Raw genomic sequence first — 15847 nt, forward strand, 5'->3', positions numbered from 1 at the left:
CTAAGCAAGGGAGATTTTTGGGATTGGAGAGTCTAAATGCCAAAGGTATAATTGGTTGCCTCAAAATCAATCCTCTTGGTGAGCATTCACTTCAATTATGCCCATAAACTTTATTTCCGTAGGGTAAACCCTAGCTTGGTTTTGATTCAACTTAGGGGCTTGTTTTAGGGTTTCATGTGCATTTGTCTTGTTGAAAATCAATGTTGGAAACCCTTTCTTAGAATCTTGACCTTGGGCCTTCCCAACTGTCAACCAATCAATCAAACCCTAGGTCATAGATTGTCATTCTTAGGCATCTCCAAGGAAAGTGAATTGCCCTTACCATTGATTGAGACCTTGTGCTTAAGTTGAGCCTTTCCCTTGGAAGCCTCTCAATCATCTTATACCATATACCTAGAATACCTATTAGGTGACCTATTCACATACCGGGACTCCTCCCATCGGTGAAAATCCATAAAGAGCGAAGGGTTTTGGTTGTGGTGACAATGGGCCACTACCCCATTGTTGTCTCTTGGTCTAGTATTAGCCTTGTAGGGTACCCCTCTCCAAGACTTGCTAAATTTTGCGACAACGAGGCACTTGCCATATAGGCCCATGTTGCCCATCCCCTATTCAACTATACATTAAAAATAGCATATAGTCATGTACATACATACACTTTGTTTCCACAATGTCTAGTTGAACACTGAACTTGTATGACATTATAAACCATAGGGCTTGCATGGTATGGCCACCTATAGGTCAACAAGGCACAAAAACCAATCTAAGTATAAACAAACTATTTTAAATATATAATGACATAGATATTAAATATTATATAATGTCATTATTTGATGCAACATCATACTAAAAATAATAGCAATATTCAGTTGCATGTGCGACAACTAGGAATGCATGAACCATATGAACCTCCAAACCAATGTGCCCATAGGACTTAAAGAGCTACAAAACATGACCTATTTGGGTCTGCAATGAAAAAATAAGCCTAAGGATAGACCCTACTAGAATATATAATGACCTACAACAATAGGGCATGTCTATTTGACGCAATGTACACAACTATATTGAACACGTAAAAAAATTGCATCATTTGTAAATTCATATGTCCATGTGACTCCACCGTGTTTTCCAGTAAGATAGTGAGTGGTTTCTTACCCAGTGAGTTGGACCAAATTTTTAAATTGTGATTCTATAATACTAATCCCCTTAAAAAGTGCCACCTATATAAAGTCCAATTAATCAGTGATGTCATTTAAAAACTTGACAGGTGATTAGGATTTTGGAAGACACAAAATGAATACTAAGAGTGTTTTATTGTGAAACCCTAAACAGGTTCTTACTAGTACATAATATGTATGTCTGAATGTATGTGTGTGTACATCAAAGGCAGTTTACAAAATCTATAAGATGACAATGACAATGAACAGCATTACCACAATTTTCTACTTTTATTCGAAACTTTATTACATAAAGAACACTTTGAGTAAGAAACATAAGAGATTCTGAAGTTTAAAAGGCATACTGAGCTTCGTCCAGAATCACAATGTTCCCCTCTATATCCACTTCCATAGCTCTACGAATAATAGGATTTAAGATGTAACTATAAGGGCAAAAAACAAGCTGAGCCTCCAAGGCCATATCTCGAGCTGCAAAATATGAACAGCCTGCAAATACCAAAGGGAAAAATAAGTTTCATAGTAACTTATCTTATTACATAGATGCAAAATTTGGGCAAAACACATTCACCTTTCACCAGATGCCCAACTTTTACGAGGTCTTCAATGTCATGAACTTCATTACAACCTCCCTTTCGAAGGGAGGGATGATACTTGACTTTGTATGCATTCCTAATGCCAAGAACAATGTTTAAGAACATGGTAAAAATAACACGAGGAAAGCATGGCCATGCAAAACAGTCAAATTTTCCTTAAATTCAACCAAAGTAGGAAGGACTCACTTAAATTGAAGGCAAGATTGTTCGGAGTCCTTCACCAAAAGCTTACTGCAATATCAGTGAAAGTTAATCACCCAAATTCCTTTCTAAGTACATTTAAGAAGAAAAAATAAGTAAAAAGGAGTTTGCATTAGCAAAAAAGTCATAATGTTTGAGACAACTTGAAATCTAGGTCAATACCATTCTTCATCAACATTTTTCTTGGAACAAACGCGCTTATTGGTACAATAATGTTTTCTCGATGCCTGTGAAGAACCAATGAAACTTTATGACATAAAAAATGACTACGATATCGAAGAGGCTAGAAATAAAATCATGTTAGCTTTGAAATATGCATCAAATTTCAGACAATGTATTAACAGACCAAATATAAGTATTCCTCGTTGCTCGTTAAGAATTGAAACACTCGATCAATTGAGCAAATAGAAGCTAGGTGCATAGCACAAAATACAATTTAAATAATTTGAACTCAAATCAAAACTCAAGTGGATAACATGTATGATATGACGACTTCCTTGTTTACTTTGTAAGACTCTAACCTATGTGTAATTATGACGACCTCAAACACAATAAGAAATGTTTATTTTCATACAGCTAATATCAATAAATCAGAATATGATATGGTATAATTACAAAGAAAGAAAGCAAGTTTAATTTCTTTGAAAAATTAATTATTGTGGCAAACAAATTGCTTCCTTCATTTTCATACTCTGAAGATGGATAATTTCTCATCATGCACCAAAGTCAAAGAAAAAAATAATCCATAGAATTCTTAAATGGCCATTTTGAAAATGTTTTGAAATGCATATACAAACTACAAAATTAATTTCAGTATACCTGGCTAAAATTAAGTTAACTTAGAGTTTAATCCCATAAATAATTACGTTAAGCTGAATTGATATAATTGTTTTAAACTTGTAAAACATCTATGGGAGAATTGCAATCAATCCAATAGGTTTGGGCACAATCTTGTAATATATATAACCAAAAGAAGGTTCAGACATTTCATCAAATATTCAAAAAGTTTGCAATCAATCCAATAATTTTTGGACACAAAATTATAATGACAATAGCAATGTTCAGTCATGTTGGTTTTGTTGATCACAGGAATTCAATACTTAATACAACATTTGGCGAATTTTTGTTTATAATGATAGTGTACAGTGTACACCCATAAATCTAGAAAAACAGCCCAACAATACCAAAAACATTTAAACACCCAAAAAAATTTATAAATATAAATAAAATCACGAATTAATAAATAAATAAAATATATATGTATATTAAAAAAATTCTGAAATTCAGAACAACTGATATATTATTGGATTGGATATAGAGGAGAAGGGGCAGAATGGAGAGGAGAGTGGTGGTAGTGATGGCAATTTTGATAATTGTGAGATGGAGAAGGACTACCAAAAGTCACGTGCAATGAAATTCTTTCATTTATACTCATAATTCTAGTATCTACCTTATTTTGTATTTTCCATCGATATTCCCAACTACAACGGCAATGACTTAAAATGCATGTAAAACATTTGATTTTGATGACTTAAAGAGAAAACTGCAATTTTTAGTTCTAATATCTTATGTCTTGATCATCATTGACACAGTACTAGGAAGTATTAAGTAGTAACTAGTTGTATGATTGAATTTGTATCATGTAAATGTTATAGTTTCTAAATCCTAACAAAATTTGAATTTTTATATCTATATATGTAATTTGTTAAATTATAAGTGTGTTTTGCACTAGTTTCCAGGACAAGGGAACAATATGAGCAAGGGGGGTGTCCCCAAAAATATGTTCAATTTTTTAATTTTTTAAACATGTGTGTGTTGAATTGGTTTTCAGAACAAGCGAACAACAAGGATTAGGGAAAATATCCCAAGAATGGCCAGAGTGTACTCCCAAACTTTTTAAGGGAGGACAATCATAATAATAATAACAACATTAATATTAAAAATTTAGAATTCACCATAATCATTTGCTGTTTATTCATGTTTGTAAGCATAAGAAGCTATACTATATATTATTATGCACATACCTTACACTAGCCAATTCTTAAAAGCTTGAACAATTTAAAAAAAGGCCATAGTGACATCTCGATGCACATCACTACTGTCTGATTGTTTTCACAAAGCTTGAGGTTGGGATAGTGGAAATTGAACTTGAATGACTCATGGAAACCTATATACAATATGTAAAATATGAGATGACCAAAAAAATGAGAAGAACAAGAGCAAGAACCACAAAGATCAACCCTTTAGAATGTTGCATTTCCCTTCTTCTTGACATTGAGGCTTTGTTTGTTGTAGTGTTGTTGCAGAAAATATTAAATTATAAGAGACCCAAATTGAGGCCCATCATACAAAACCCATATTTTTGAGTTGCAACTTGTACAGCAGATTTAGATTTAACGCAATGCAAATAAAGGAAGGGAAAAATTATCATTTTGTCCAATCATCAATGTTCATGATTGTACAAATTGAAAATGTATCCCTAGAATATCTTTAAAATCTGCCTAGAACACCCCTGAAATCTCTTTGGAATATCCCTGAAATCTCTTTGGAATGTCCCTTAAATCTGCTTGGAACATCGAACAAGTCCCTGAGTCCCCAATAAAATTCCCATCAATTTGGAGACGTTTCCTAAAAGTCCATAAACCCCCAAAACATGGGAGCAGTGTGTACGCAGGTTTTCTAAAAAAAAAGGTCCCCATGCAAATCTATAAAGAGAGAGAGACGCACCATATAACATGTCGAACCCGAATCCACGTCATCCTGTTCGATAATTTAGATAACAACTCTCTATGCCTAAGCTAGAGTTTTGTGAACATTGTGTATTATTCATACAAACGGTTAATAAACGGTTTTCATCCGCTGATTGTGATTGGAATTGTTGGACCAGATTATGACATTGAAATAAACTCAAAATATGAAGCTTTATGAACATTGTGAATAATCCATACAAACTGTTAATAGGATTTTCATCCGCTGATTATGATTGGAATTGTTGGACCAGATTATAACATTGAAATAAACTCAAAATGTGAAAAACACATTGGGGGATGTCATTTTATCTTAGAAGCTGAAAGTTGTGATACGGTTTCAATCCACGTTTGTTAAGATGGTTGGAATTATAACTGTACAGTATGCATGTGCATATAATTTTAGAAGGCGGCTGATTCTGTGATTGTGATTTGAATGTCACATTGCATAGTTAAATAACTGTATGATATGCATCTGCATATAATTTTAGAAGGTGGCCAATTCTATGATTGTGATTTAAATGACATATTGCAGCACTGTTACAATTACAACATATTCAACTTACGAAAACAAATGCAAGTTTACCTATAAGCTACCATTTTATCCTGGACGATGAAAATGTGAGAATTTGAAGCCAAACATTGTCAATATACATGAAAATATTATAGTTTTACTCGTTAGTGAGAGGATTATGTGACCCTATCAAATATCTTCAGGATCAGTATAGAAAACTAAAATTCCTATCTATAGTTGATAACGATCAAGATAAAGGTTTCACATGGAAGCAATGGAACTTGAATTCTACAAGTCCTTTGTAACAAACTAATGTTAATGTTTGATGATTTCCAAAATCAACACACTAGTAAGAAGAGTTTTACTATAATGATAAATTTGTCTACATGATCGATGGCCAAAGATGGATCACCATCCAAAAATACCCTAGTAGAATTTTAGGGTTCGGCTCTGGAGCATGCTCGCCGCTGTCATTCCTGCAGAGCTCTCTCAGCAGCCTCCCGCTGCTGAGACCAACCAGTGTGTAGAGATAGCTCCGTAGTGAGCCTCTACATCAAAATTTTGAGTCCAACCAGTATGGACGTCGGAGGGGGCCCCCCTTCCCCCCTCCTGAGATTGTTGCCTTCAAGAGATTGGTAGCCTCCTGTGGCAAGAGGAAAGCAAACTCAAACCAGTAGAAATTTGTTAAGAAAGTTGAATCCATCCCTTCGGTAGAGCTGCCTGCGGAACACCCGTGTCGGACTGTGCTGAACCTAGCTGAACGAGGGCTCATTGGACAATTCACGAGTCTCTGGCCCTCTCCCAAAGCTATTGATGGATGGGTCCAACGAAACTGGAGGCCCCTTGTCTCTGAAGGAATACGAAGCCACATGGTAGGTAGAGGTTATTATGTTTTTGTTTTCGAATCAGCAGAAGATCGAGATCTCATTTTCCGAAACGGTCCATATTTCATGGGCCCCCAAGGGCTCTATCTAAATAAATGGACGTCAGACTTTGACCCTTCCCAGGACACTCCTTCAACCGTCCCTGTCTGGGTAAGGTTACCCCATCTTCCTCTTCATTGCTAGAACCCGGAATCTATGGAAACAATCGGGAACAAATTAGGAAAATACATTGATAGGGCTGAAAGGAGAGAACAATATTCATGTGCCAAAATATGTGTTGAAGTCAATCTGGAGATAGGATTGCCTAAGGCGATCAAGTTGACCATAGCTAGCTGGTCTCACATTTAGGAACTAGATTATGAACAGCTCCCCTTCAAGTGCCAACATTGTCATGGCTATGGTCATTTCGCTCGAAACTGCAAGAAGAAAATTGAGGAAGAATCTGAAAAAGAAAAGGGTGAACAATGGACACAAGCCAAAAAAACCGCCACTACTAAACAGACCATCAGAGTGAAAAGGAAAGGAGGGAATCCAGAGACTGGAGGACCCTCTGCTGGGAAGAGTTTAACCGAAGATCAAGCCACTGCAAATGCCACCATCTCAACAAATCCTTTTGCTGCTCTAAACCCTCTAGAAGACCAACCAGAACTTGAAGAGGGAGAGGTGCAACAGAATATGGAACAGACAACAGATGCAGAAATAAACTCAGGATCTTAGGAACAAACTGTAGAAGCCATTTCAAAAACCCCTTGTATAGATGCAATCCAACAAGAAAATCAAGGCCCTCCAGTAGGCGCCACTTCCCCACCCTCTTATGCAGAAATGACCAAAAAGAAAAAGCTGATAGATAGTCCTAGTTCTTCCGAAGATGAACCTCTTGAGCAATCCAACAAAAAGGCAGGAAGGAAGTCTCGCAAGGAGATCAGAGAAGAAGAGGCGGAGCGATTAAAGATGCAGGGCAATTAGTCCACAATCGAAATGTCACTAGGCAGGAACACAAGGACCAAACCCCCAAAGGGTGGGTCTGCACTACCCCCCTCTAGTAAATAATGTAGATTGTCTCTTGGAATTGCAGGGGTCTGGGAAACCCTCTGAAAGCTGAAGCAGTAAAAGACCTATTAAAAATGGAAACCTCAGACATTCTCCTGCTCCAAGAGACAAAGATAGAAGAAGATGCTCTTCTATCTCTAAGTTGAACCAAATGGAAAAAGAACTCAGGAAAAGCGGTCAGCGCCAGAGGTACTTCAGGGGGCCTTGCAACCCTATGGTCGGAGGATATGTTCCAGCTTAAAAGCTCTTTTGCAACCCAACACTGGATATATACAGATCTTCTTCACCTCCCAAGTAAGATTTCTCTAGCTCTCTTCAATCTTTATGTTCCTGTTAATTTTTTGGAAAAGAAGGACTGTTGGAATTCTCTCTCAGACTTCCTAGAAATCTATGCCCCCCAAAACATCATTCTGGCGAGGGATCTCAACATCACTCTAGACCCACATGAGAAAAAAGGCAGAGTAAGGGGTAAAGATCCCTTCCATGCCTCAGTGGAGTCTCTGATTCTTGAATGGGACCTTCTAGACCACAAACCTAAGAAAGGTCGTTATACCTGGACCAACAATAGAGTTGGTAATGCCAACATTGTTGCCCGTTTAGACCGGTTTCTAGTTCAAAGTACTCTTCTGGAGGGGAAGCATTTAATCTCTTCAAAAATTCTGCCCAAAATAACATCTGATCATAACCCCATCTCGCTGCTGATAGAGAAAGAGGACTTTGGCCCTAGTCCCTTTAGATTCAACCCTCTTTGGGTATCAAGAGAGGGCTTTATGGACATAGTAGCTGACGTTTGGGCGCAACCAATTGAAGGATCCCCTAGCTTCATGTGGGAACAGAAACTCAAACACACTAAGTCTTCATTAAAAGCCTGGGCAAAAAAAAACCCCTTTTCACTCCTACGAGTCATAGACAAAAGACAGTTCAGGCTCTAGCTGAGATTCAACTAGGCATGGAAGGATCTGAAATCACCAAAGCACAGCTGCTCACCGAACAGAACGCCCAGTTCAATTCCTTTCCTTTTGACAAGAAGAGGAATACTGGCGCCTTAAGTCTCACAGCCTCTAGCTCCAAGATGGAGACAAAAACACAGTTTTTTTCACAGACAATGCAGAGCCCGACTCTCTCGGAATCACATTTCTGAAATATCCAACAGGGAGGGGGAAGTTATCAAAGGACAGTATCTCATAAAACAGGCAGCCACAATCCATTATCAGAATCTATTCCAGGAGGATGGTTCTTCCGATGACGACCTGGCTGCCGACTTTCTGTCAAACATCCCCCCTCTTGTCACTGCAGATGTAAACACTGGGTTAATGAAGCCTTTTTCTGAAAAAGAGATAGTTGATGTCATTTGGTCAATGCAGCCGGATAAAGCACCTGGGCTGGACGGCTTCACCATACATTTCTACAAAGCTTGCTGGAATGTAATAAAACTCGATCTTCTCAGAATGGTAAAAGCCTTTCAAAAGAAAGCCAAAGTGGGAGGGTGCACCAACTCCACCTTCCTTGCCCTTATCCCAAAAGAAGTTAACCCTGAGACTTTCGACAGATTCCGACCAATCTCTCTATGCAATGCCTCCTACAAGATCCTTGCCAAACTCTTAGCCAATAGACTCAAGCCTCTATTAGGGAACCTGATCTCCCCTCTGCAGGGTGGTTTCGTCAAAGGAAGGCACCTCATAGACAATGTGATCCAAGTGCAAGAAGCCCTCCACTCTAGCCACTCTTGGAAGGAAAAAGGTATGCTCATCAAGTTGGATATGTCAAATGCTTTTGACCGAGTTAAACTCTCATTTCTCTATAAAATCCTCCTCTCCTTCGGTTTTAGTGTTGATTTTGTCAACTTGATAAAAGCCTGCACACACAGACCTTGGATAGCCCCCTTGGTCAATGGCAGACCTTCTGACTTCTTCCAAGCTTCTAGAGGGCTCCGCCAAGGATGCCCATTGTCACCCTTTCTTTATATCTTGTTGGCAGAATCCCTAAGCAGAAAGCTGACAGCAGAAATGGAAGTAGGCACTATTCCAGGTATCAAGGCAGCAAGAGGGGTGGACCCTATAAATCACGCCCTCTTTGCGGATGACTCTCTCCTTTTGGGAGGGGCCTCGATTAAGATAGCAAAGGCTTTCAAAGAAATTCTTCAACACTTTTGTTTAATCACAAGAGCCTTGATCAATAAAAGAAAAAGTGTGGTTTATGGCTGGAATGTAGATCACCCAACTATCCTTCGAATTGCCTGCATATTGGGATTCCCTGGGTATGACAAGTGGGAAAAGATCAAATATCTAGGCCTTCCCTTAACCTTGGGACCAAGCCCTCCCTCCCTATGGACTGAAGTAATTAGCAAGATAAAAGCAAAAATAGCATATTGGGGAGGCCAATGGCTAACAAAGGCTAGGAAGTTGGTTTTGATAAAGGCAATCCTCTCCACCCTTCCCATCTTCCAGTCTTCCCTTTTGCTAGCTCCTAAGTCTATCACGGAACAGATCTCCAAACTCCTTCAGGACTTCCTATGGAATGGGGGCAAGGGCAATCAGAGCAAGTTACATTTGGTAAGATGGGATATCCTGAATTCTTGTAACGATTTAAAGATCTGGCTAGTGAACAAAGGGCTTCTCCAGTTGGCAGACATATGTTCTTGGGACAGCAAAGGGAATTGGGCAGGATGGACTTTTCCAGGGGTTCCTGACCCTCTGGAAACACAAAAAAACTTGCTCTATGCAGCGCTTTCTAGCCTCACCCCTGTCCATCATACATCCAAAGATAAATGGGGGTGAGGAAGAACCGGAATTTATATAGCAGCTCAAGGATTCTCCTCATTGCAAGCCACACACGCATCTTTGCTAACACCGAAGCTCTGGAAATCCGTTTGGTCTCCCTTTTGCCTTCCAAAGGTGAATTTCTTCACTTGGTTACTAATGCATAAAAAGGCACTAACAGGAGAAAATCTAAATAAAAGAGGCTTCCACAGGCCCTTTAGATGCTGCCTATGCACTTCTGCTATCGAAACCTCTGACCATTTATTGGTTGACTGTGTTTTCACTCAAGAAGTTTGGAAGATGGTCCTCCACGGACTTAGCGTACCCACCCCCTCCCAGATTTCAGTTGTTACTCTCTACACCTCCTGGGCAAATCAAAACCCTGAGAAAAAAATCTAAAAACGCAAGCTGGAAAAACATTTGGCAAGCTATTCCAAAATGCCTTTGGTGGAAAGTGTGGTTGGCTCGAAATGAGTGTGTTTTTAACAACAGGATCCTAAAATCAGTGGAAGTGGCTGCCAAAGTAAAAGCTCTCTTGTTGGAAATAATAAATAATCCAACTTTTGCCTTTACACTTTCTGCAGAAGTCTCTGTGGCTAGGACCCTACGTGCCAAGAGAAAGGAAAGATTCAATCAACAAACCGATGAAAGATCCTACTTGGCGCCTGCGTCTCACTGCAGGTGACTTTCTTAAGTGGTGGTATGGGACTGCAAAAGCCACTATCTTCTTTGATGGAGCGTCCAAGGGGAATCCAGGCACTGCAGGCACAGGGGGATTGATTCTTTCCCCAGACAAATCGAAAAAAAACCAGTTTCAGTTGGGGCCTAGGCATAAGTTCAAACAATCAAGCAGAGAGTTACAGCCTCCTAAAAGCTTGCCAGATTGCGAAGGAGTTAGATTACAAAACAATCCAAATATTCGGAGACTCAAAGCTCCTGATAAAGCTCTTAAACTCCGAAGATTATTTCAGTAACCCAGCTTTAAACAAAACCTTGCAAAGAATTCGAAACACTTTGAAAGACTTCAACACTGTCGACTCATACCATATTCTGCGGGATTTAAACAAACAAGCGGACTCGCTGGCAAATAAAGGTTGCCTGCTGTCTCAAGGTAATCTTAGCCTTAATGGAGGACCCTGCTCGATTCATCCTTTGCCTTAGACAATCTTCAGAAGGTAGATCTGCTTCTCAGAGGGAGAGTGGTATTTGGTACCTTGAAAGTCACATTCAGGATCGCCAAGCAATAAGTAGATGGAACAACAAGCACAAGGACTATCAAGCAGAAGAAACAGCCCCAGAATGTACAGCAGCAGATGGTAGAAGGAATAGCCGCAGAAGGAAAAACAACCAAAATGAACAACAGCATAAGGAACAGCACCAGAAGGAACAACAAGCAGAAGGAACAACATCCGAAGGAACAGCAAGCCAAAGGAACAGCAAACAGATTAAGGAACATCAGCAGAAAGAACAACAATCAAAAGGAACAGCAGCAGAAGGAACAGCATCAGAAGGAACAGCAAGCAGAAGAAACAACGGCAGAATGAACAACATCCAAAGAAACAGCAGGCCGAAGGAACAGCAGACCAAAGGAACAACATCCGAAAGAACAGCAAGTCGAAGGAACAACATCCGAAGGAACAACACCCGAAGGAACAGCAAGCCTAAGGAACAACAAGCCGAAGGAACAACAAGCCGAAGGAACAGCATCCGAAGGAACAGCAGGCCGAAGGAACAACAATCGAAGGAACAACAGGCCAAAGGAACAACAAGCAGAACGAACAATAGCAGAAGGAACGGCAAACTTAAGGAACAACAAAAAGAAAAACATAAGGAAAAGGTCGCAGAATTTGCTCTTCCAGAGATAAAATGTAAGACAGAAAACAAGAATAGCCAAAGAACTCACAGAACTTTTGAATTTAAGCTTAGGAGAAGGGACTACCATCAGCTCATTCTCATTGCTCAGTTTTTAAAAGCTATTGTCAATTGTAATAGGAGCTTGCTCCACTTTTGGCAATAAATACATTAACCATTCTTGTTAAAAAAAAAAAGAGTTTTACTATAACCATGAAGTCATAATCATAATCATGGTTGTATCGAATGACAATTTATAAATGGAAAACACTAAGAATGCTTAGATAACCTATAAATGTACCCGAAAAGACATTTGATGGATGGATTATGTTATAAATTTTTAATGTGCTTTAGACCTTGGCAAAGGATGCCATGAGGATCAATGGAGATTCAATAGAGGAATTATTAAGTATGAATTGTAATGGTCAGGTTGAAACAATATCCCTTGGGTGATCATTACCTTAGTAACCAATGGGTTAAAAGAAACTCACTGCCTGGGAAATATCCTCCTCGGTTTTATGCCAAACAGCCCTCCTTGCATGGGTTCTAGAGGGTAGAGATGTAAAAGTTGACTCATTGTGCTATGTGCTCTTACACATTCAGGATGCAGGCAGAACCCATTGATTGTGCTAAGCTACATTAAAGGTTCGGTGCCTTTAATGCACATACACATGCGACAGGTTCCCCACACCAATAATAATATTATTTCCTCACACCACCATCTCCTTAGGCATACAATATAACTTGCTTGTTTGGAGAAATTATTCGTTTGACTGCTAATACATTGTGACTTGTTTACTCTGTTTTGCATCGGCCAACTTGTGAAATTATTAGTTTGAATGCTTATACTATGCTAATAATATCTTCATAACACTTGGAAGAAGTTTCTATAAATGATGTACTTATGTCGTAAAATGTCATAATAACAATTTGCCTGGAAAATAGATTAAGCCAGTTCCATTAAAAAAAATGTATGGCACTGCCTTCACAATAAACTGAGTTGGCAATGCTGCTGACAATTTCGTATATTATTCAATAACACGTACATTAATTAAAAACAGGAAAAATATGCTTGCAAAAGATGGATTCGTAATCTCTTCAATAGTGTGATCATCATACTTACTAGCACTGCCATTGGCACTCGATATGCTGTTTTGCGGTATTCCCGAATTACTTGACTGATCTGAGAATGAGTCCTTCTGTAGAGAATAGCCAAAAAACACTTATGAGAATTGGATGACTGCTGGATCAAACCCTAAGCTACATTTAATTAAATCAGTACCCACGAGGCATAGAAGATTGTTGGGACTTTTGGTTTTTTCTCTGCTCCATTACCAACCACAGGAGCAGCCTGTTGTGACTCTCCCAACGGTAATGCTACTCCTGCAAGTCGCACAAAATACAGATTGGCCGTGTAAGCAAGAATATTTCACAAAAATACATAGGGATAGATACAACAATAAATTATTGCTCTAGTGATTGTCAGGTTGTTCTGTCCAAACAATGTTGGATGCTTGTGGCCTCCTGATGAATGCTTGATACTAAATAGGCTCAGACACCATGCCAGAGACATCCAGGCACGAGAGTTATTGAAATAAATCAATGTAGAAAACATACTGTGGTCATTTGTCCCAGCACTACTATACAGAAAAGCTTACATAGTAATATAGATTGTTGGTATCTATCAACCTTCACGTTCAACTTATTACACTTTTTTAATTGCCACAAAAATCCCATACAGACAGTCAAAAGCTCAAAATGCCAAAGCAAGCACAACTTCTAAGGAGGTTTGACAACCTCTATCAGCTTCACAGCTTGACTTGTGGAGCTTCCCCTTTCTCCTGCCACCCCACTTCCATGGCCAGGGCCCAGCACTTAAAATATCCAATTGCTAGTGAAACCCTTCTTATCATATTTTATCATTAATCCCTTTGTCCCTGACATGCCTATTTCATATACAACACCATTTTAGTTTTACTGGTCTTCCAGATGCACCTGACCATGCAGCTCTTTTTGACTCTATCTTTATTGGGATCTTCCCATAAATCATTGCCATTTGTGACCTGGCAATGTATATCCCTGGTTTATTTCATCTTTTGGGGCTAGAACGAGCATCATGCCATCCCTGACCTCAGTTCCTTGACAAGTCATCTTGGTGTCATGCAGGTTGTACCTGGCAGTGGACAGACCTATGTTAACTCAATGGTTTATTCTAATGCCAAATATACCTTGGGATATGGATCCTTACTTCCTGAAACTGCAGCTACTTGCTCAACCTGGCTTCATTTCTGCACCATCATTGCTAAGCTAGCTCCCGCCATTAATAGCACAGTTAGTAAGTGGTGGAGACCTAAAACTCCTTACGAAACATACTGTGGCCATGGCAGATATGCCCTGTAAGTCAGACACTTGGACCCCGTATGGGAGCCTGATTTACTGTTCTTTCCTGCATTCAATGATAAAATTGTCCACAAATATTTCTTTGCTATGCTGCCAACGGCCATTGCAGATATATGAAACAATCAGGTAATTGGACATATATCATGACAAGGAATCAAATGATTTGATACTGTCATAAAGACAGACGTGATCTGATTTCTAAGAGCCAATCAAATGATTCGATGATATCTTAAAGTGAGCCAAGATCCGATGTGAGGAAAGCTGGTTTGTTCTACTACAATATAGCCCGTACAAGCTATTTCAACGTTAATCTGTCCAGCACAACAGCATTGTGAATGGCACCAAAGTAAATTCAAGCCAAATTTAGAAAAAGTAACTGTTGAAAAAGGATAAAGCAACTTCTAAAGCAGATTAACTGAAACAAGTTCTCTGGGGCAACTTTAAGAAACCATGGAAATCTGCTTAAATCGTGCTTACTTGGCTTTGACCTTGATGCATTAACAGGATGCTGCATGAAATTGATAAATTCAGATATGCAGCATTGAGAGATTTTAGATTGATACAAAGAGGTAAAGTGGCACATGCGCCAACTCTCCACATTCCGTGCACAATAAATTAGTGTTGAATCTAACGCACTGGAGTGGGAGGCAGGAGCAGCAACTGGACTCTAGAGATCAGTTTCAAATCTCCTTGGCGGATAATTCGGTTTCGTTTCCTTGTTTTTTTAATGAGTTTGCTTATGCCATTTCGTAATCTTTCTTTTCTGTAGAATAAAATTTTGTTTTCAGATAAGATGACCGTTAAGCTACTGCGAAACCTTGGCAGGTGGAGAGGTTTTATGCTATAAGGCTAGTCCATTGACAACCCTGAATAAGTCAGAGGACAAAAGAAGTTGAAAGACTAAATCAAGTCGCAGATCACTTCAAATATTAAATGATGATAGTTACCTGATTGAGAGTCTTCTGGTATGAATCCACCGCCCACGGCGAGCGCATTCTCTCTTTGAGTCCCTGTGGGAGGAATGGGAATCTGGGCTGGCGGATTGGGAACTGGACATGGAGGACAAGAGGCCACCCTGGTCTTATATTGATGCTGCCAAGCAAGTGTTGCGCAGAGAAGAGCGAGTGATTTACCAGATCCAGTGGGAGATTCGAGGAGAGCGTGGCAGTGGCCGTGGCGATGGCGGTGCGCGCGTTCAAGGGCGGAGATGACCTTCGCCATATATGCGAGCTGGGAGCCGTAGGGCTTGTAAGGGAAGTCCACGCTGATTCCCCCAATCTTGTATGAGCGCCTGGAGGGGCTCTCTAGGGGCTGAGGCTGCGTCTGCTCCATCTTGCGCTTTGCTGGGGTGGAAACGACTGCCTTCTTTGCCATTGGCATTCTCTTCTTCTTCTCTTCTTTTCTGTGCTGACTTACCGTGCGGAGGAAGACATGAGAAGCTTGACGAGGCTTCTGAGTTTTGAATCTGGCGGGAGGAAATATTTGTTCGCCTCGGCGGGAACGCGGATTCGGGATGTCCAAATGGGTTCTGTATTTTGGTTTTTTAATTATACTTTTATTAAAAACATATCACAATAAATTTATATATATGATGTCATTCATGAAAGTTTTGTTCGATATTTCGTTAGTTTTTAGAAACCAAATCTTACTTCGTCTCTCAACTTAAATTG

The 15847-nt window shown here is 39.5% G+C and overlaps 1 protein-coding gene across 1 annotated transcript in view; it reads right to left on the reverse strand.

The window, feature by feature from the left end:
* Positions 1–15583, reverse strand: part of LOC149230211 (uncharacterized) — a 221519-nt gene extending 205936 nt beyond the window's left edge. Inside the window, exons 1-7 of the mRNA XM_089376012.1 lie at positions 15125–15583; positions 13064–13160; positions 12901–12976; positions 2135–2199; positions 1958–2002; positions 1747–1847; positions 1523–1664 (exon numbers count right to left, since the gene is read on the reverse strand). Coding sequence (XP_089232138.1) covers positions 1523–1664; positions 1747–1847; positions 1958–2002; positions 2135–2199; positions 12901–12976; positions 13064–13160; positions 15125–15557 — 959 coding nt within the window. The 5' untranslated portion in view covers positions 15558–15583. The remainder of the gene's footprint in view (positions 1–1522; positions 1665–1746; positions 1848–1957; positions 2003–2134; positions 2200–12900; positions 12977–13063; positions 13161–15124) is intronic.
* Positions 15584–15847: the final 264 nt, after the last annotated feature.

The sequence above is a fragment of the Pinus tabuliformis genome, chromosome J, assembly GCF_031772625.1.
Source record: "Pinus tabuliformis cultivar Carrire ecotype Pingquan chromosome J, CPIR1, whole genome shotgun sequence".
NCBI lineage: Eukaryota > Viridiplantae > Streptophyta > Pinopsida > Pinales > Pinaceae > Pinus > Pinus tabuliformis.